Below are 19,591 nucleotides of genomic sequence, written 5' to 3'. Positions count from 1 at the left end.
CAAAAAAAATATTCCAGAAAAGATAAATCACAGAAATGTCTCGGTTCCAGACTTTTTTTTTTTCTTCCATATTTCTTTTTAGCAATTCAACCACAAATGAAAAATTAAACAACAATGAATTGTGATTATCAGGCTTTCACAGTAAAGCACTAATCTGATTATTGTTTGTATGTGTTTCAACAAGTGTGTTTGACAAGATGACTTTATCCTTCAGACTTATTAGAACTAGATTTCAAATATAAATAGCTGTTAAACATCCAAGAAAAGAAACGCCAGTCATACCCTCTATGCTTCTAGATAATATGAAAAGGGCAGAATAAACCCCTCATATATCTTAACTGAATCCTACGTTTCATCTTCTCATGTCGTGAATCACGTCCCTCTCAGATCTATTATCAGCTATTGATTGGCTGAAAAGTCACTAATATAATTTTGTAATAAATGTTCAGTACATCTAGCTGCAATGTGAATATGAGCTGCAGAAGCTACGAAACCTAATAAGTCTCAAATAAAGTTAAAAATGTACATTATTTTTTACAATCTTGAATTCTAACTTTTTAACAAATTTAAAATGTCTTATTTGTAACAGAAAATGTTTTTTCTTTGGAACTATTGAACTCATTTCTTTGCAATAAATTGTGCAAAACCTTCGTGGCATTGTAAAGTAAAATAGTTGTATCGTAAAACGACTCTGCCACACGTCATTTAAACGCCAGCAAGACACAAATAAACATTTGAATATTTGTGAAAACTACTTTATACTTTAGATCACATGGAAACTTTTCACTCAGTGTCAAATTCATCACCAAACAACAAATCTAAATATTGTTTTTTTAATAAATTCTGAGACAAAATGCAAAGCAGATTTCAAGTTTTATCAGAATCTTTAAAAGCAGCAACACAGGGAGAAATGCACACGAGTTTTGCCCTTACTGTTTGAAATGACACATCACTGTGATTTTTAAATTTTAAAAAAATAAATAGTAATAGTGGCAAATACATTCATGAAAGATTAGGAAATACAGTACAAATATAAAAATATATACGGGGAAATGAGAGAAAACTAAATAACTCATATAATTCACATTTTTTATACAGAATGGGTCACATTTATACAGAATAGAGGTAAATAAAGAAATCTATTTTCAGATAAAAAAAAAAAACAAAGTGTTTGAGAACATGTGTTTATGCTTCAATCAGTACAGAGAGAGTACAGAAGCACCATTATTATTTCGACAAATGATGTAACACTGTGAATCTGTGCGCTTACTTCTGTCTCTTAATTCTTTTAATCAATAATAATCAATAATTTGTAATGCCTAAACAACACTAGTTGAGTACCTGTAGAGGTTGCAGGATGCTTAATGCCTGGTGATTAGTGATTCAATTGGTTTTTAAAAAGGTCTGAGGTGGTCGTGAAGCAGGAAAAAGCATCATTAGAGCTTAAGTTGTTGAATAAAAAAAGGCCAATCTATCATCCAAGTTGATTGATTTGAATAAAAGATTAAATACGGAGACTAAAACTAAATGAAACCCATTAGAAATTGCAGATCTTTTGAGATTGAGACTTTTAAGTCACATAGAGAACTCACCATCACTTAATGAATTAGACATTATTTTTTGTGAGATACACAACAATGTCAAACGAAATGTTTCTTACCACGTACCGGACAATTTAAAAGTGATGGCAATAGTGTTAATTTCGTCAGATGAGACGAGACTAAATATGTTCGTCAACAACCTTTTTTTCCATGACTAAGACGAGACTGCAACAATGTCTTAAAACGCTGAATAGCAACGCGGATTTCAGTGCCTCATTTCAGTGCCAATTAAATGCCTGCCTTTTCTCTGACGCTCCTAAACAGACGTTAGAGGAAACCGAAACATCGCCGCATGTCACGCTAGTTAACACTACACTTGGCAGCAGGTAACGTTAGCCTACCGTTAGCTAGCAGTTGGATTAAACACGGTTAAAATGCTGACAGCTAAACGGTGTAAAATTTTGTCTGTATTTCACTGTAGAGGATTCCAATACCGGGACGTACAGACAGTCTGTAGCTGCCGTTGTCTGAAAAACAACACAGATGTTGCGTTCACTTGAAACTCGCCTCGTGCTGCATTCAAAGTTATTGTAAAATACCCTTTTCCCATCCAGTGGTTGTTTTTGTCGTTTAACAGGAATTTACTGGTGAAATAAGAAAGAGGCTCGATATTTGGTCGCATTTTACATACAATGATATTGACCAGTCCCTCCAGGATTTCGCAGCCTTTTTTAGAGATTGTTGCGGCCCAAAATGCCTGATATGCCGCGGAGACAGTGAAAGTTGCAAAAAATTGCGATTTCTTTTTATATATATATAGTTCTTTAAAAATAAAAGGAAACTTGTTTTGGGGAGAATAAAACTACTCTGGGCTGAGATTTCCTAGAAAATGGCTGGTGGATTTAAGACAAAAAATAATAATTGATTGAATGAATCAAATTTGAACATATGTGTCAGTGGCTTGTTGATCTTTACATTGTTAGTTAATTTCCTAACCTGGGCTGGGACACACATTCATACGGTTTGATAAAGTACTGACTTTAACTTATCATTGCACTTACAATAACGACCGTAGCTGTCCTCAATTTAGGTCATTGTGTCGTCTCATCTCCTTTTTTTCCTGCAGCCACCGTGTGTGTTGTTTGTGTGTGTGTGTGTGTGTGTGTGTGTGTGTGTGTGTGTGCAAGCATCAGTCGCGGGGGGGGGGACGGAGCTGCAGCCCCGCCCGCTGCAGATAGCCGACAGGATTGAAACGGAAGCAACTTTAGAGTGAAAAAATCTTTACAACGTACATTGATGTTAAAATGTATACAGGTTGGCAGGACGGTCTGAAATGTTTAGCACGGTCTTTAGCTGTACGCTTTCAGGTCATTGGCTCTCAGAGTCACATACTGACGGCACGTGGGACTGCTGGGATTGGTTGAAGTCGCGGGAAACTTCAGGTTATTGGTCAAGTTTGCGGAAAAAAGTTGCGGTGATTGGTTGAATTTGCGTGAATTGGCGCGATTGCGACATCGCAAAATCCTGGAGGGACTGATTGACAAAAAATCACAATGTGTCATTATAACTATTTGACTGAAATGGTTCTCAGAAATAATCTCAGAAATAATTTGTAATTTAAAAAAAGACTAAAATGTTTTGACTAAAACTTGACTAAAATGACGAGACTTTTAGTCAACTAAAACTTGACTAACAAAAAAGATATGTGAATAACTAAATATGACTAAAACTAACAAGGCCATTTGGCAGAAGACTAAGAGTAAATAAAAAATAGGTTACAAAATTAACACTAGATGGCAAGAAACTAGGAAAACTAAGATGGAGAAAATAATGTAGATAGAAAAGATAGTGTTGTGAAAGTGCAGGTAAAGTGTTAGATTCATACAAACTGTAGTTTAAAGAAGGAAATAGCTTATTTTGGGTTTCTTGAAGGTGCATTAAATAATTTTAAATAGCACTGGAGCAGACGTATATATAATATACATATTAAAAGTTACCTTTGCAGCTCAGGTAAAGTCAGTTGGGAAAGAATTTACTTCTTTGGTTTCCAGCTTAGAGAAACCTTTATAATTGTATAATACTTAGTCTCTGCAACAGTTTCTCCATCTGGCTTTTGAGCAATTTCTTCAGAAACTACCAGTCAGATTTCTACAAAAATTTCCTTCATCATATTGTTCTTTTACTGGTTTAAATCTGCCTTCATTTATGCCCAGTCTGGTTCTAGAGAACAACACAGCTTCTTGTCAGATGCTCTTTCCTCCTCCGACACTCTTAGACCTTCCTTCAAGTTCATTTAGATGGCAGCTAATAACGATCCCTGATGATCCTTTTACAGTGCAAAATAAAAGTTGTCAGTGCTTTATATTTCAACTTTTACTTCTTTAATTAATGTCGTCACAATGAAATGCCGTGAGATGAGACTGAACCGGAGAAACTGGACCCATAATACTTCTCCACAGCAGCCATGTTGGAGCAGTAAACTTAACCGAGTTGGCCATCTCAACACAGCGAAATGTGTGCAGACATTTTGGACACTAAAATTCCTTATTGTTCCTTAAAAACAATTCCAAGTTTTCTGGCTGGAATAAATCAACCTATTAATTTTGGCTTCATGTTTAGTTTGTTAGTGTGTCAGTTTAGTTGACTTCCTAAGCTAACGTCCAGTTTAACGTGTCTGTCAGCTGCCTGTAAACACTTAAGGATAGTCCTATTAAATTAACTATCCTCTTGTTAACTTCTGTCCCTGAGGGTCCCTTTGACCAAAGGACTTTTCACTATCAGATCCAATAAAGAAATTACTATTTGAACTATCAAAATCAAGAAAATTATTTTGAACACTGTTAAACTTGCACACAAAACACTCCCGCACACTGTCAAACTTACAGACTTTCTGCTGGATGGTCTAGTGCCGAAACATCGCAAATAACTGTAAACTGTTGGACAGTAAGCATTTAGTTGCCATTTTTGATCTATTCGTCACCCTCGTATGCACCTCTCTCGTGAATTAAATGTGCAAAGTATTCTTTAGTTCTGGGACTCTTAAACTAAAATAGTAGTTTCACTAAAACCAACCAACAACTCGCTGTAGGTTTCTTAGTAAATACAGCCCTAAGAGAAGCACCAGTGAAATTATGTAAATATATTATTTGCATATGTTTCTCCAAATTTCATACAAGCCCATAAGTAGAAATTGTATGTAACAGATTAACAATAGGAGACTAAAACTGATGTGCACAAACTAAGCTGTTGAGGTTGAAAACAGAGAATAAATAAATATTGCATCATACTTCCTCTGAACTAAATCTACAGCATGCAAAAGCAAAGAAATACAGGACATTCTGCGAAGGTACTGAAAGCTATACCATAAAGAGCAGCATTAGAGGAGACAACAGGTGGTTTCTGAGTTTGATGACACAAACTTGGCACATCATCTACTTCACATTCAATCCAGCGATCACCAAAACCAGCAGCAACAAACCAGCCGACCCTGCAGCCAAAAGAAAAATAAGAAAGTGACCTCCCCGATGGATCAGAATCCCCCACACATTACCATGACCATGTTTGCACAAAATGAGTTGAGTCATTTTCTATAGTCTTATAAGGTGACTTAGTTTTTTTCCAACCTGGACCCTATTTTCCCATGTTTTTGTGTCTAAGTGACTGATGGGAACAACAATCTTTGAAAATGGACCGGCATTAAGCGAGATCGCTGCAGTGTAACATTAATGTCACCTTCAATTTCCGTCCACTAAAAGTGGTTTTTTACCGCTGACAGGCTCAGATTTTTATTCTAAGTGTCTGACAACATTATGGAACGGATCCCTACAGAGATAGACCTTTTTATTAACGAGTAAGATCATTTTTGTTTTACATGAAATAACACAGAAATCGCTATCACCAGACCCACCAGACTCCATTAAAAAAAACTGTAATTTTATCATCGTAAAACACATGTTATTCAAAGTCAACAGAAACTACATAAAACTATCAAAAGCCGTCTTGGTTCGTCTTTCCACTGTTCCAACAATCACCACTCTGGTTTGGTTGAAATAAACCCCTGTATTCATCCATTTAAATGTAAAATGGGCTGGCTCTATACACGCTAAAAGTACTGTTAATGTAAATGGAGTCTGGTGGGTTTTGGCGATAGCGTTTGCGTGGCTAAGTCCAGGTTAAAAAAAAATTTAACTATCCTTTAAAGTGTTTCAGATGTCAAAATGTCATTCAAATAATGTCAGAAATCAACCTGTAGCACGAGATCCACCCTGATTTCCAGGTGCCATCATGTTTGATGGAGAATCTGAGCACGGTTGGCTGAAGTAGTAGATCTTTTCCTCTGCAGCCACATTATTCTCCTGTAAATAGACCATGGATGTATAATGAGAACAGGATATAGCATCCGAGGCGGAGCCCCATTTACTCCTATGAGAATTCAAGTTGAGGTTCAAGTTACTTTATTGTCCCCCAATGGGGCAATTTGTTATGCAGCAGATAGTATAGTACAAATCAAACACAATCACACACACAATACAGAGATTGCCTACCTTGCAGGCATAGTTAAAAACAATAAAAAAACAGTTAACAATCCGTAAATAGTAAGTCAATACGTTATCTATGTCTTTATGGAATTAAGAAGTAGAATGGCTGCAGGTACAAAAGAGTGTTTATATCTGTTGGTTCTGAATTTTGGGAGTTTAAAGCGTGATCCTGAAGGCAACATCTGAAATTCAGCCTGTAAGGGATGAGAACTATCTGACAGGACAGATTCAACCCTTCTAAGCATCTGCTTCTGATAAAGTTCCTCCAGGCCTTTCTGCTTAGAACCTGACATGCAGCTGCTCACCTTAATTAACCTGGAAAGGGAGTTTTTAGTGGCTCATGAAGCCAAAAAAGTTCAACTTCCGGCGCTGCTTCTGTACTATGCAGCTCATAGAGCAGGCGCACTAGAGACCTCCGCCGCCTGCTTCCGGTTCAGCACTCCAGCTAACTTGAATAGGAATTGGTAAATTATTTCATTGTTCCGCTCTTCTAGACTTTCAAAATGTTATGGGATCGAATGGATCAAATTCTGATAAGGAAACAAGGCGTTTCCCGGAGGTTGTGACGCTCGGAAAAATGGATCCACTGATTTACACACGTGTCTTTCGCGATGCGAGTCTGAGAGGGAAAAGGAAAAGTCTTTTTGGGCCAGAGGGCATCACATGACGGACTAGGAGTTGCAGTTCCACTGTTTGGCTGCTATGTTTAATCTGTTTCAAAGCCTAGAGCACTTCCTGGGGGCCTGAAATAGACAAGTTAAAAAAAGTCTACTTCAGTACAGCATAATGTAACTTTTGTAAATGATGTTCCCATTTGTTTAAAAAAAGATGATAAAGCAGGGGATGCTTTAGGACCTGTTCAAAACGGCAGTCCACAAGCTAAAGGGTGACGTCACTGCTAGTAATAATACTAATAATACACAGAGACAAATAAAGTCAAAGTTCAATAACAGAAGGTTTGTGACCTACATCGCTGGACACCACGGTGGCGGTTATATTCACACATTCTTTCACCATCATCCGTCCGTCTTCGATCTTCATGCACGGAAGAATGCACCTAATGGACGTGCCGTTGGAGATGGCAAATGGCTGCAAGAATGAAACAAAAATCACTTTATGAACAGTGAAAAATGTACCCAAACAATAAGCTGAGAAGGGGGACATTTTAATGGACAAATTTTGGTTGCATTGATCCAAATTGCAGCTGATATTAAGGTTCCCTGTGGAGTTATTTTTTTGTGTTTTGTGTTTTGTTATGCAAATATATTTTAGACACCTAAAAAATCATCGATATCAGTTTAAGTGTATGCTATATTTAGAATATTTTCAGCGCTCTACCTTGCTGTCAGACAGCCCTTTACGACGGGGAACTGAAGCCGTTATCTCTGCTCTCTTCAAAGCCACCAGACTCCTTTAATGAAAACAGTTATTTTACATGGCAGAAAACGGGAGTTGCTGCTCTACCGCTGCCTCCGTCTGTTAGTTAGTTAGTGTTATTGTGTGACTTTGGTGAATCTGACCTATCCCTTTAAATCACCAAAGTCACACAATAACACTAACTAACTAACCAACGGAGGCAGGGGTAGAGCAGCAACTCCCATGTTCTGCGAGGTAAAATAATTGTTATTTGTTAAAGGAGTCTGGTGGCTTTGAAGAGAGCAGAGATAACGGCTTCAGTTCCTCTTCAAAACATCTGAACTACTGGTATCCCTTTAAAGTAAAGTATTATAACCATAACGATATGAGTGTGACATGGAATCTGCTTTTTTCTTTTTATTTGACAGACAATTTGCTTTCCAACCTTGATGATAAAAATATAAAATAAAACTGCAAACTTCACTTTAAGCTCATATGAAGTGAAACAAATGCAGCTTTATTGAAAGAGTTTTTGTAAAATAAAACGCAGAGTAATTGGGTGGCTTTTGGGTGGGTTTTTTGGGGGTTGAATAATAGTTATAGGACATAAACTGAGTTTAGGAACAGATTGATTTTGTATGAATAAATGTTCTGTATTGTAATGCATGCAGTGAGATTTTTTTTACCTTGTTCTTTGTGCTCCATGTGGTTTCACCGTGTTTGTTGAACTCAATTGTTGGGGATTTACAGCAGGGATAAGAAGAGTGGCTCTCCTTCACTTCAGAGTTTCCATTCACAGACTCCACAGCTGCTGAAACTGTCCAAACAAAAGAAAAAAAAATACATTCATGTGAATTTGAAACATCTGTGGTCATTTTTCCCCTCTCTTTTGGTCTGCTTTTATTTTGACATCATCCTCATTAGGAGGAAAGACAAAACCTTTGAACTTGAACTGCAAACAAAACTAAACCTAAAAATCCAATGCACATAAAAAAAAAGAAGAAAACATTCCATAAGGCGTTAGCTTGTTTTGGTTTCTTTCATTTTATTTTTCTCCTGAGGTCAGACAAGCATTACTAGCCTTTGTTAATTATTAAGGAACTAATTAAGTACTTAACATACCACTGGCCTCACTCATAGTGGGGATTTCCTAACCGGTTTAAAATATTTTCCCACTTTACACTGGAAACTACCTCCGCGTGTTGCTGGGAAAGTTTGGGGAATCCCACAGGCTAGGATACTTCTACTTTCAATGACACCTTTATACGGTCAATAGTTATGTAAACGCAACATTATGATGCCCGAATAACTTATTGTTACATGATTTAATAGTAAGCATTAGCTCGAGGCATCCCTAATAGTTAAATATTACTGTAGCAGTAACGTATTAAATAGTTAGTAAAATGTTGGTGTTGGTGCGGCATCTGCAGCTAGAGGGACGCCATCTTACATTTATTACATGCTTACATTAGCTAAACTAAAAGTTCACAGTGGTCACGAACCGTAACCATTCACAACTAAATAGTTTACAAAACATATATAATGTTTAGATACAGTCACACTACTAATTGTTATATAATTCACAAGTTTAAAAACCAAAGCCGCTCTGTCCCACAAAGTAACGCTAAACGTCATTCAAACATCCGTCAATTTAATATATTCTATCTTGTAGCCCATGTTTTTAAGAGGCAAAGCAATACTTTAGCATATGCGCTACATCTGCTAACACCGGTTTATAATTCGGCTCATGTCAAACAAATTTTTTATTAAAAGTCATGGATTTTATCATTTTTGAATACTCAGTCTAGTGTGAGTAATAGGAGGGAGCTTTTTGTTCATGCAGTTTGGCGTAAGTTTAACTGTCACAGGTCAACAGGTAGCTAACGGGACACCTATTAGTTATACTAGTTCATTAACACCGTAAAGCACAACAACAACAATAATAATAATGCATCACTGACTTATCATAACATACGTTTATGTGGCGATGAGATAGTTTGCTTACTCACCTAAAAGGAGCGAGGGGACGAAATATGATTTAATAACGTTGCAGAACATAGCTGCTAAATCTAATCTAGTGACTAATCCACATTGAGACACAAAATGGCAGTAGCGATTTTATCGTGTAGGGAAATTGGTAGACGAGATCTGCCCCAGATGCACCGTGTGTTCACGCCCACACGGTTTCGTTTACGCTGCATATATATACAGGAAAAACTGTCTCAGAAAACAGTTTCAGAGCTTCTCAATCGTATTCTTCATCATTATCATCATCATCATCATCATGTCTCCAGAAATTATTAACTTTGCTCTCCTGTCTTCGCTGTTGTGTAAGTAACATTTTAAAACATTCACTATTTAACGTCCGCCATAAAGCATTTGAATGTAAGTCATTAATTACATTTCATCCGATAGTTACTGTACCTGCTGCTGTGTATGTGAAAGCTAGATTGTGCCAATAGACCGAACTACTTTAATGTATTGTCTTCTGTGTCTTAAGTTAAACCTCTAACATTGAAGGTTTTACACACATTATTTATATACACCTAATTGACGTATTTTTTGTATTCCTTCAGGTGTGTGTCTCACTGCGGGCATAGCTGTCCCAGAAAACATTTTGCAGGTTGTATCGTATTCCGGTGCGGACTGTGACCTTCAATGCACGGCTAAATACAAGCATGGTGTCCAATACAGAGCTGTGAGGTGGTACAAGGTAAATAACTGCACTTAGGCAAACTTAAAAACAAAACTACTGTATTATCTTTTAGATTGTAGGCTACGTGTAAAATGCTCAAGGAACGAGAAAACACTTCATTCATTGGTTGGCTTGGATTAGCCTACATTCTGTTTCACTCTGCTTCTGAAAGTGCAGCACTGGTACCATATTGTGTTCATAAATAGACTGTAAAACAAGTTTCTGGCAGTTGTTCAAGTGTTGCAGTGAAGGAAGTATTTACAAGGATATTAGCAGTCTGAAAATACTCAAATAATACTACTAAACTAGAACAAATAAAAAGTCCTGAATTCAAAATGATACTTCAGTAAAAAAGTAAGTATTATCAGCAAAATGTACTTAAAAGCATTACAAGTAAAAGTACTTATTGTGCAGAATGGCTTCTTGCTAAGTGTTACATTATTATAAAACATACGTACATTCATTTTTTATCACCAACAAATAACATGTATGAGCATTTTAATGTTCATCAGTGTGGAGCCAATTTTAAAAACTTCTAATAATCTGAATGTGCAAAGTAACTGATAACTGAATGTTGTCAAATAAATGTAGTGGAGTAAAAAGCACAATATTGGCTTCCAAAAGGGGGAATATATAGTAACATAACATGGAAATACACACTTAAAGAACAAGTTATTTCAAATACTTAGGTACAGTACTTGAGTAAATGAACTACCTTAAACTAGAAGACTTTGAAAAGACTAAAGTCTGACACCATCTTTCATCCTAAAACAATCTATCATACTGTCACTGAGTTTTTAGTCACAGACTAGAAGTTTTTAGATTAGATTAGATTCAACTTTATTGTCTTTGTGCAGAGTACGAGTACAAAGACAACAAAATGCAGTTTGTGTCCAACCAGAAGTGCAAAAAGAGCAGAAAAGTGCAATGTGATATTCAAATATAGACAGGACAAGAAATGTAGTGCAGTGTAGACAGTAGTATACAGTTGGTTTAGAGAAGGTGGTTTAAAGTAGTATAAATTAAATATAAATGTGTGCGGTGTATTAGCGGTTACCTTTTAAGAGCAGAATACATATTGCTATGTAATATGAACAATGTATGAACATGTACAGATATGTGCAATGTAGTAGCAGTAACATTAAAATAGTAGTAAGAATAAGTGTATTTGCAGGATGAATAGTATAAAGTATGAATAGTATTAAGACTTCAAACTTACGATAACGTCAACTGTTTTTTGCCCGAATGTCAAGACAGAAAACGACTTTTCAAGCGATTCCACTGCCGCAGACACATTTACCAATATCTGAATGAAATCATGAGAGTCTTGCTCTCTGTTATGTTACTTTATAGTTCCACATTTGGTGTACGGTTGGCTTAGTTACAGTCCATCACTGATTACAGTTTAGTGCAAATGGTTTTCATGTTGAACAGCGTAGTTGTACATGAATCTTTTATTTATTTTATTTTCTATTAAGTTTTGCCATAGGTGTTATACAAACGATTACTAAACCCCACGAACCTTACATGAGTGTAAGAGACATGTAACATACAGTATACAAAGACTATTTGACATACATAAACAGAGCTTGTGAACACAAAGACAGTATTTGACTAAACGCTACAGGGGACAGTTTACAATGGGGGTGGGGGGAGGTGCGTGTGTGTGCATGAATAGGCGCGTCTGTGTGTGTAAAGCGAGAATTATACTGGACGCAGCCCAGCTGGCGCGTACAAATGTGACGTCATGGGATCGCCGTGACTATTTATACCCGCGCTGGTGCTCGCGACACTAGTTGTAGTCTTCTCCTGAACAGTGGTGGCGCTACTTAGCAAAGGCTACCGACGTTGCTCTTTCTACGGACTAGAAGAAGAAGAAAAAGATAAACAACGCAGAACTTGCTTCGATTTGATTGGATGACCTACTTCGTCGGATCAAGCCTTTCATTCACCATAAAAGAACTCATCTTAACCCAATAAGTTTACCAGAGAGACTTGCAGTCACTCTGAGAGTCCTGGCAGAAGACGTTCAGGCCTCCCGTTTCCGCTTTGTCGCGCACCGCTGAAAAAAAAAAGACGCCTTGGATGCGTCCAGTATAATTCTCGCTTAAGTGTGCGTGTGATGAGTGTTTTTGTGATTACAGTATGACATGTTGTTGTACATGAATCTAACAAAGTACCGATGTTTGTCCCAGGTCGGAGAGTCTCCGTCGTCTCGTCTCAGCGGCCTTTTGACCAAAGACCTCCCGAACGGCACGACGCGTCGGTACAGCGGCGTGGAGCGAGAGGTGATGCTGCTGGACGAGTCCCGGGACATCACCCTGCCCAACGTGACGTGTGGTGACAGCGGACTGTACACCTGTCACCTGGCAGCGCCTGTCGGGGAGCAGAACCAGGACGGACAGGTGCTCCTCACTCTCACAGGTAAACGGAGACCTTTGTCTGCCCGAAAAGAAAAAAAAAAAGAAAAAAAAACAGCCACGTAAGTCGTTTGTACAAGCAGCAATTACGACCTATATTTACGTTTTAAAGTGGCAGAGCCCTCTAGTGGCCATAGTAGTTGTGACCGGAGCAAAGAAGGAAGCAAGGTGACGTAGTATAGAGTGCCAAGTTCTGCATAAGGACGTAGAAACAGGACTTTCACCCAGGAGACCGGGTTTGTGTCCCGTTTGAAAATAAAACTAACTATAGGCGACTATATGCAACAAAATTTTTAGCTGCCGAGAGGCTGAGTAGGGGAATAACTAACTTGAATAACTAAAATGGGTCAAATTTGACCCGAGGACAACAGGAGGGTTAAAACGGCAATCTTTACGTTCTCTGGTTTAGATATGAGGGCTCGTATTAATGGGGAGGAATAAACGACCGATATCATCGGATGGTTTGGAGGATTTGTTGTGTAAAAGTCTCGGGTTTTCTCAGGTGTTCTCATTCAGATTCCACAAGCAGATGTTCCAAACTTTCCCAGTTCTCTGAATGGAAAAAAACAAACAAATATTTGGCCTCCTGAGACATCCATGACTTTTAAATTAGAGTCAGGGAACTTCCAGATGCGACCATCACATTTACATCTACTGTGAAAAAAACATGGATCTTTGGATCGTTGCCTCCGGGGATGGAGCATGGCTGAGATAGGGTGAATCATCTGTCTAAAAAAGCTATTTTATTACCACATCTTCTTCATCATCATCGTTTAGTCTGCCGATTGGTTTTGAAGCTGCTGGTCTCAACCGGTTCTCAAGATTTCAGCGAATCTTGCGAGACTAAATGTGCTTAGCTCATCCGATGCTAAAGCCTTTAAAATGTACACAAACAGAAAGCCATGCAGGTTGGAACTTGAGTAAGTTCAATTTCTGTTTTGATTTTCAGATTGTGTCCACCTTCCCACTGAAAATCTGATGATGGACACTTACCTTGTGATTTCCGCCACAGTGGTGCTGATGCTTGCACTTGTGATATTCCTCATAAACTATGTAAGTCATGGAGTCTACACACACACACACACACACACACACACACATATACACACACACAGTGCGTTTCACTATCTTTGTGGGGACCCGTCATTGACATAATGCATTCCCTAGCCCCTTACCCTAACCTTAACCATCACAACTAAATGCCTAACCTTAACCCTTACCCTCACCCTAACCAGAACCTCATTCTAACCCTAATCCTAAAACCAAGTCTTAACCCTCAAACAGACCTTTAAACTTGTGGGGTCCAGCATTTTGGTCCCAGAAAGCTGTCGGGACCCCACAAGTATACTGTATTTCTGGTTTTTGGACCCCACGAATATAGTTAAACACACACACACACACACACACACACACACTAATGCCTGGGATTACACTACTTATTACATTACTTTTTCACAACAGCATTTAAATGGTTGACCAAAGCTTCTCTAACAACTCAGTTTACATGGATTCACTTAATGATCAGTTTGTTGTTCTGAACTGTTGAGTGACAACACAAAGCTACGCTGTCGCACATTCCTCCTCTAAATGTATTTTTTTCCGTGTCTCCACCACAGGGCAGTTTGAAGAATATGATCAAAGAAAGAAACAGAGACGAACAATGGCGAACAACCAAAGAAATTGTGTTGAATGCACCGCTCAAACTGCTTGACAAAGAGGACTTGAAGTTGATCTACACTCTGGGTCCTAAAGTGTCCAAAGCACCCACGATGAAGCGCGTCTGCGTTTGAAGAAGAAGACTGTTCTGGAAAACTGCAGAAGAAAGACGCCTGATGACCGGGAAGACCACCTGATGACCGGGAAGACCACCCCACAAACATAGCTTGTTTTTAGCATAAGAATCAACATCTTTACGTTACAACATCTATAACTTGTCCTCAATTACGGCCTTTGTGATTAAACGTATGAATTAGTGACATTTATTAAAAATCTTCATGAAAAAAAATTAAAATCCAGTTTGGACAGCATGCGGGCCATCACCTTTTAACCTACAAATTCACCTGCAGCATGTCAGTGGAACGCTAAAGGATAATCCCTCCAATAAGCATCAGAAAAATCTACATAATTGGACAACTTTTAATCACAATCACTGATTGATTAAATGATTCCCACCACCCCCCCACCCCCTACTTTTAAAATGCTCCAGCCGAAGACAAGGACCAATTCATAGAAAACTCTTCAGAAGCTAAAACAAATGTGGACACAGAGCGGGATCTTCCTCCCCGGAGAGTCCAGACATGTGATACTGGACGGGCAGCTGGTCAGCGGGGTTGCTGTGGCTCAGGAGGTGGACCAGGTAACAGCAGGTTGGGATCCCCAGGCTCCTCCTGCCCATGCGTGGAAGTGTCCCTGGACAAAACACTGAACCCCAAATTGCTCGCAGCACTTTGCTGTGTGTGTGTGTGTGTGTGTGTGTGTGTGTGTGTGTGTGTGCGCGCGTGCGTGCGTGCTGATAAACATAATTTTTTGCGACAAAATGATGGTTCGTGTGGACTTTTCGCCAGTGTGTTTTCTGTTCTATTGTTTATACATTCAACTTTTCCACGCGTTAGAGACGTTTAGAGACATGCGTTTCTTTCTTTCAAACGTTGCATAGTCTCGTGTCCGTAGCTCTTTCGGGCCCCTCGATCTCTGACGCTTCAGGACAGACGCTCGCTCTATTTTGCATCATTTTGCAATCATGTCAAGCTGAATCCTAGGAAGTCGCACGTGTAAACAGGGCTGTTTATCCTGTTGTAAGATGGAAGATGAATGGAAAATGACTGAGGGTGGGAACCACAATCAGGTGGGACTGATAAAGAAGCTACAACACCCCTCTGGATTATAGGAGCCATTACAGAATCTTATTTCTTTTACTAAGATGTTTCCGGGTCTGTTCATTTCTATTCTAAAAGATTATAAATAAATATGACATGTAGCGTCACATCCAGAGCAGTCTTTGTTCTATAAATCTCTAGATCTTTAGCTACAGATGCTTTTGGCCGCAGTGAGAAGTGAGCCTTTTCAAATGAAGAACTGAAATTACATCTTTATAAACCTCTTCTGTGTGCTATTTATTTTACCTAACCTTTATTTTGACTCACTGGGGGGAAACCCGACGGAGAGCATGTCTGTAACACTTCTCTTTTCATATAAAGCCACTGGAATTTGTGACGACATGTTTTTTTTTGTTTTTTTTTGAAATCTCAAAGACCAAGAAAAAAACCCAGACAAAGGGAACTATGTTTTACGCCTGTGTTTATGTCTCCATTGTCAAATACCGGTGTAAGTTGTTGTTTAGTTAAAACTGCACTTTAAAATGTAACTACCATTATTTTTTTTATGGATGTTATTTGTTCCTTTAAAAAAAAAAAAACTTTGAAAATTCATTGAAATGTAGTTTTTCTTATCTCAATGCCACTCGTAACTTTTTCATTTAAAGCGCCCGCAGCCCTGCACAGGATACACACACTTGATGGAACCCCCCCCCCCCATCACACACAGTATTAATGTCAGTTCAAACTTTAGTTTCTGGGGAAGTTAACATCTCTAACAAAACCACGCTCTGTTTCCGTTGCTGAGGCGTATATTTGCAGCAGGTAAGCATAACCTGTACTTTTTCTTCCAACCCCAATGTGACACTTTACTATCGCCTAATCATCACTTAAATGCAGCGGGACTTTTTCAAAATAACACTTCATGTAAAACAGAGAGATTGCGAGCAAAGGTCATTAGGTGTGTTCATTGGCAGTGAAGTTAACCGTTACTGTGACCCTGTAAGATCCCCCGATCTTCTAGCCTGTGACTGAAAACTCAGTGACTCTTTGACAGATTGTTTTTAGATGTGAGATGGTGTCAACCTTTCGTCTTTTCAGAGACTTCTAGCTGTAGTTATACTCATTATGCAAACAACTAGGCCTACTAAATGAAACAATTATAGATTTTCAGTGAAAATAACAATTCCTCTGATGTATATGACTGACATATAAAGCAATTATAGAGCTTATACTCCGCAAAAGAAGCCACATAGATGTTACTGGGTTACAGCCCCCCCACACACACACACACACACACATACACATACACACACAGTCTCACACACATACACACACACACACACACACACAATGTCACACACACACAATGTCACACACAGTCACACACACACAATATACATTAAATAAGAACATTATATACACAGGATTACAGTAACTTAACCAAACGTTATTTATTTATTTTTTATTTAATAATTCATTTAATTTATATTATGTCACAAGTAACAAGATATCAACTGAAGCATGTTGTCAGAACCAGAAAAAAAGGTTTATTGCCAAGTAAGTTTTACAAGGAATTTGCCTTGATGGATGGTGCATACATACAGTTTTTTACAATCACTTTGCTACTAATTTCAGAACCTTGACGTCATTTTTCAAAACTCTAGACACAAAACTCAAAACGATCATCACTTGTAACACAGGCTGTCCAATGTTCAAAACATTGCATTGTGCATTCATATCTTTAAATAAATCTTGCACTTGCACAATCATTGGTTCAAAAAACTAATTTATAGTGAAATCCCATTGAAACGTGACTTTAGATCAGCCACACACAAGCTACCCGTAGTTTCACTGGGTCATCGTTCGTACAATCATTAAATATTGTCGTACAAAATAGGTGATACATGTTTCATTATGGTACTAGATGTAAATACATCCCTGTAAAAGTACTGCAGTAGTAGAGCGAATACTACAGACAAACCTGAAATGTATTGATGAAAAACAATACAGTACGATCACAACATAGGTTCATTTGAATAAAGCAAAATAATTAGCTACAAGAAAAGAAAAGACAGTACTGTAAAACATCAAATGCAGTGTTCCTCAACTTGCTTGTACTGTAAAAAGAAAAACAAAGAAGTGATTACTGTACTTCTACATATTCATTAACTCTGTCTTGTGGATTTGGCCGCAGGTTCTCATCTACATTGCAATTAGCCAAACATCTTGGAAAAAACCTTCGGGCATGGTGAACAATGTGGTACGAGTATATATAAGTATATGTATATATACAGTATATATATATATATATATAAAGTATATATCTCAATCATCAGTAACGAGTTGGCAGAATTGGACAAGCAATTCCAAGGGCCTGCATGCATACAGTGCAGTACTGTCAATACTGTAAATAGTCTCAAAGGTGGTACATGGGACCAGTGTCTGATAAACAGTAGTACATTACAGTAAAGGTGGTACATGGGACCATAGAAACAGTGTCTGATAAACAGTAGTACATTACAGTAAAGGTGGTACATGGGACCATAGAAACAGTGTCTGATAAACAGTAGTACATTACAGTAAAGAATGATGATGAAATATTACATCCATAGATAATGTAGTCTAATTGGTTCATGCTCCACACTAATGGGTGACAATGAATCTCGTTATCTTGAAACTTTCATGATCTAAACATGGAATATTGTTTGTCTGTTTCCATACAACTATGCATTAAGAGTAATGCAACAGTTACTTATCATTTTGAGCAGTTGTATCGATAGATAGTTAGATGATTGTAATGAAATGAATAGACGGTCATCTTTTTGAAATAGTAATACTTTGATGTTAAGTTGCGTCATATTGAACAGGTGATCTTTGTTAAATGAACAAATGATCTTTGGTTTATGTGTATTGTATCCAAGCAATTGAAAAAAGTGTATTTTGATCATTGGTTGTGAGTTTTGTGTCTACAACCATTAGTGCCAAAGTGATTGTAAAAAACTGTAAACAAACAAACAAACAAACAAACATAGTGATTGAACATTAATATGAAACAAACACAAGCTAAATACAGAAACAAATATATACAAAAGAAGATAGCTGTTAACATAAGAAGAAAAATAAGAGGCTGAATAGGTTTAGTGAAGAACGCAAAACAATATATAGTGAGCGGCCACACGGTACTTAATGTTACTAAAGTGGGGAGTTAAGACCGCAAACATGGACGGATCTTTACAGTATTTCACTCAGTTTGGTGGACGACTCGAACAACAAGAGGACTGTGTGAGTATGTTACTGATTGTGAATGAAATAATTTGTATTTGTTGAAGGCTAACGTTGAAAATAATTCTGGTGTCTTGAATTGGACGTCAAAGTAAACGTTAGCTAGCTGAGCTAACATGTCAGCTAGCTCATGGATGTATCCTGTAGCTAACGGGAACTTTGACTGTTTTTTCCACCCCAAAACTTGATTTTTAAATTCTCACAAACACGTGACACAAACTACAATTATTAAACAATTCAGCATCATAGCTACTCATTAAAGAATATAAGACAAATCTTTTTTCACTCTCAATAAGGCAGTAGGCTACATCAATGTTAACGTTTACTTATGATAGCTTGCTAACGCTAACTGTAGCCTAACGTGGTGTCTGCTGAAAACAGGCTATTTCATTTGTCCACCAGGGGGCACTCTAGGATTATTTCATGACCCTTTTAATAACTACTATTTTATTTTCAAGGAAGGCCTTTATCTACAAATATATTTTATTTATATAACTTTCTGCTACTGCTACTGCTCTGTGAGATATAGATTTATTTTTATTTTTTTTACCGTAAAATCAAAAAAATCAAATCCTGTACAATTAGCTGTAATATCATATTCAAAACAGTTATGAGACAACTCATTCAGAAGTTATTCTTTCATACCGCTGGTTTATATGTCACTGTTTAAAATCGTTTTGTTAACCCGTAAAGCGTTATCCGGTTGTCGTGGCCGAGTGGTTAAGGCGATGGACTAGAAATCCATTGGGGTCTCCCCGCGCAGGTTCGAATCCTGCCGACAACGTAGTGTTTTTTTCTTTTCTTGAATCAAAAAACGTATGTTTCCCTTCACATTTATCTAACAACAGCTTGTCCTTTGGTGGTATTTTATCACTAATGTGTTAAGCCCTAACGTTGTGCTAACGCGGAATTAGAAAATAATAGTTAGTACTTCTGTGCACAG

The 19,591-nt window shown here is 37.8% G+C and overlaps 2 protein-coding genes and 1 non-coding gene across 3 annotated transcripts; 2 read left to right on the top strand and 1 right to left on the bottom strand.

Annotated features, from left to right (window-relative positions):
* Positions 1 to 817: 817 nt before the first annotated feature.
* LOC144519126 (uncharacterized) lies at positions 818 to 9,578 on the bottom strand. Its single transcript, XM_078252042.1, has 5 exons — positions 9,445 to 9,578; positions 8,122 to 8,252; positions 7,049 to 7,168; positions 5,788 to 5,896; positions 818 to 5,028 (listed from the first exon to the last, which is right to left on the bottom strand). The coding sequence occupies exons 1-5, from the start codon at positions 9,491 to 9,493 to the stop codon at positions 4,973 to 4,975; spliced, it is 465 nt and encodes a 154-aa protein (XP_078108168.1). The 5' UTR covers positions 9,494 to 9,578; the 3' UTR covers positions 818 to 4,972.
* Positions 9,579 to 9,638: 60 nt separating this feature from the next.
* LOC144519127 (uncharacterized) lies at positions 9,639 to 15,978 on the top strand. The gene is made up of 5 exons (XM_078252044.1): positions 9,639 to 9,765; positions 10,012 to 10,148; positions 12,326 to 12,554; positions 13,500 to 13,603; positions 14,167 to 15,978. The coding sequence occupies exons 1-5, from the start codon at positions 9,720 to 9,722 to the stop codon at positions 14,338 to 14,340; spliced, it is 690 nt and encodes a 229-aa protein (XP_078108170.1). The 5' UTR covers positions 9,639 to 9,719; the 3' UTR covers positions 14,341 to 15,978.
* A 3,372-nt stretch (positions 15,979 to 19,350) lies between these two features.
* On the top strand, positions 19,351 to 19,432 carry trnas-aga (transfer RNA serine (anticodon AGA)). Its single transcript has one exon. It is a non-coding gene; the product is annotated as a tRNA-Ser (tRNA).
* Positions 19,433 to 19,591: the final 159 nt, after the last annotated feature.

This window comes from Sander vitreus, chromosome 6, assembly GCF_031162955.1.
Source record: "Sander vitreus isolate 19-12246 chromosome 6, sanVit1, whole genome shotgun sequence".
NCBI lineage: Eukaryota > Metazoa > Chordata > Actinopteri > Perciformes > Percidae > Sander > Sander vitreus.
This window is presented reverse-complemented; position numbering and strand designations above follow the sequence as displayed.

Coding starts and splice junctions, on each gene's coding strand:
- LOC144519127 (XM_078252044.1), top strand. CDS start 9,720: ATGTCTCCAGAAATTATTAACTTTGCTCTCCTGTCTTCGCTGTTGT. Junction 9,766..10,011: donor TCTCCTGTCTTCGCTGTTGT/GTAAGTAACATT, acceptor GTATTCCTTCAG/GTGTGTGTCTCACTGCGGGC. Junction 13,604..14,166: donor TGATATTCCTCATAAACTAT/GTAAGTCATGGA, acceptor TCTCCACCACAG/GGCAGTTTGAAGAATATGAT.
- LOC144519126 (XM_078252042.1), bottom strand. CDS start 9,493: ATGTTCTGCAACGTTATTAAATCATATTTCGTCCCCTCGCTCCTTTTA. Junction 7,169..8,121: donor CATGGAGCACAAAGAACAAG/GTAAAAAAAATC, acceptor TCATTCTTGCAG/CCATTTGCCATCTCCAACGG. Junction 5,897..7,048: donor CCACCGTGGTGTCCAGCGAT/GTAGGTCACAAA, acceptor GTCTATTTACAG/GAGAATAATGTGGCTGCAGA.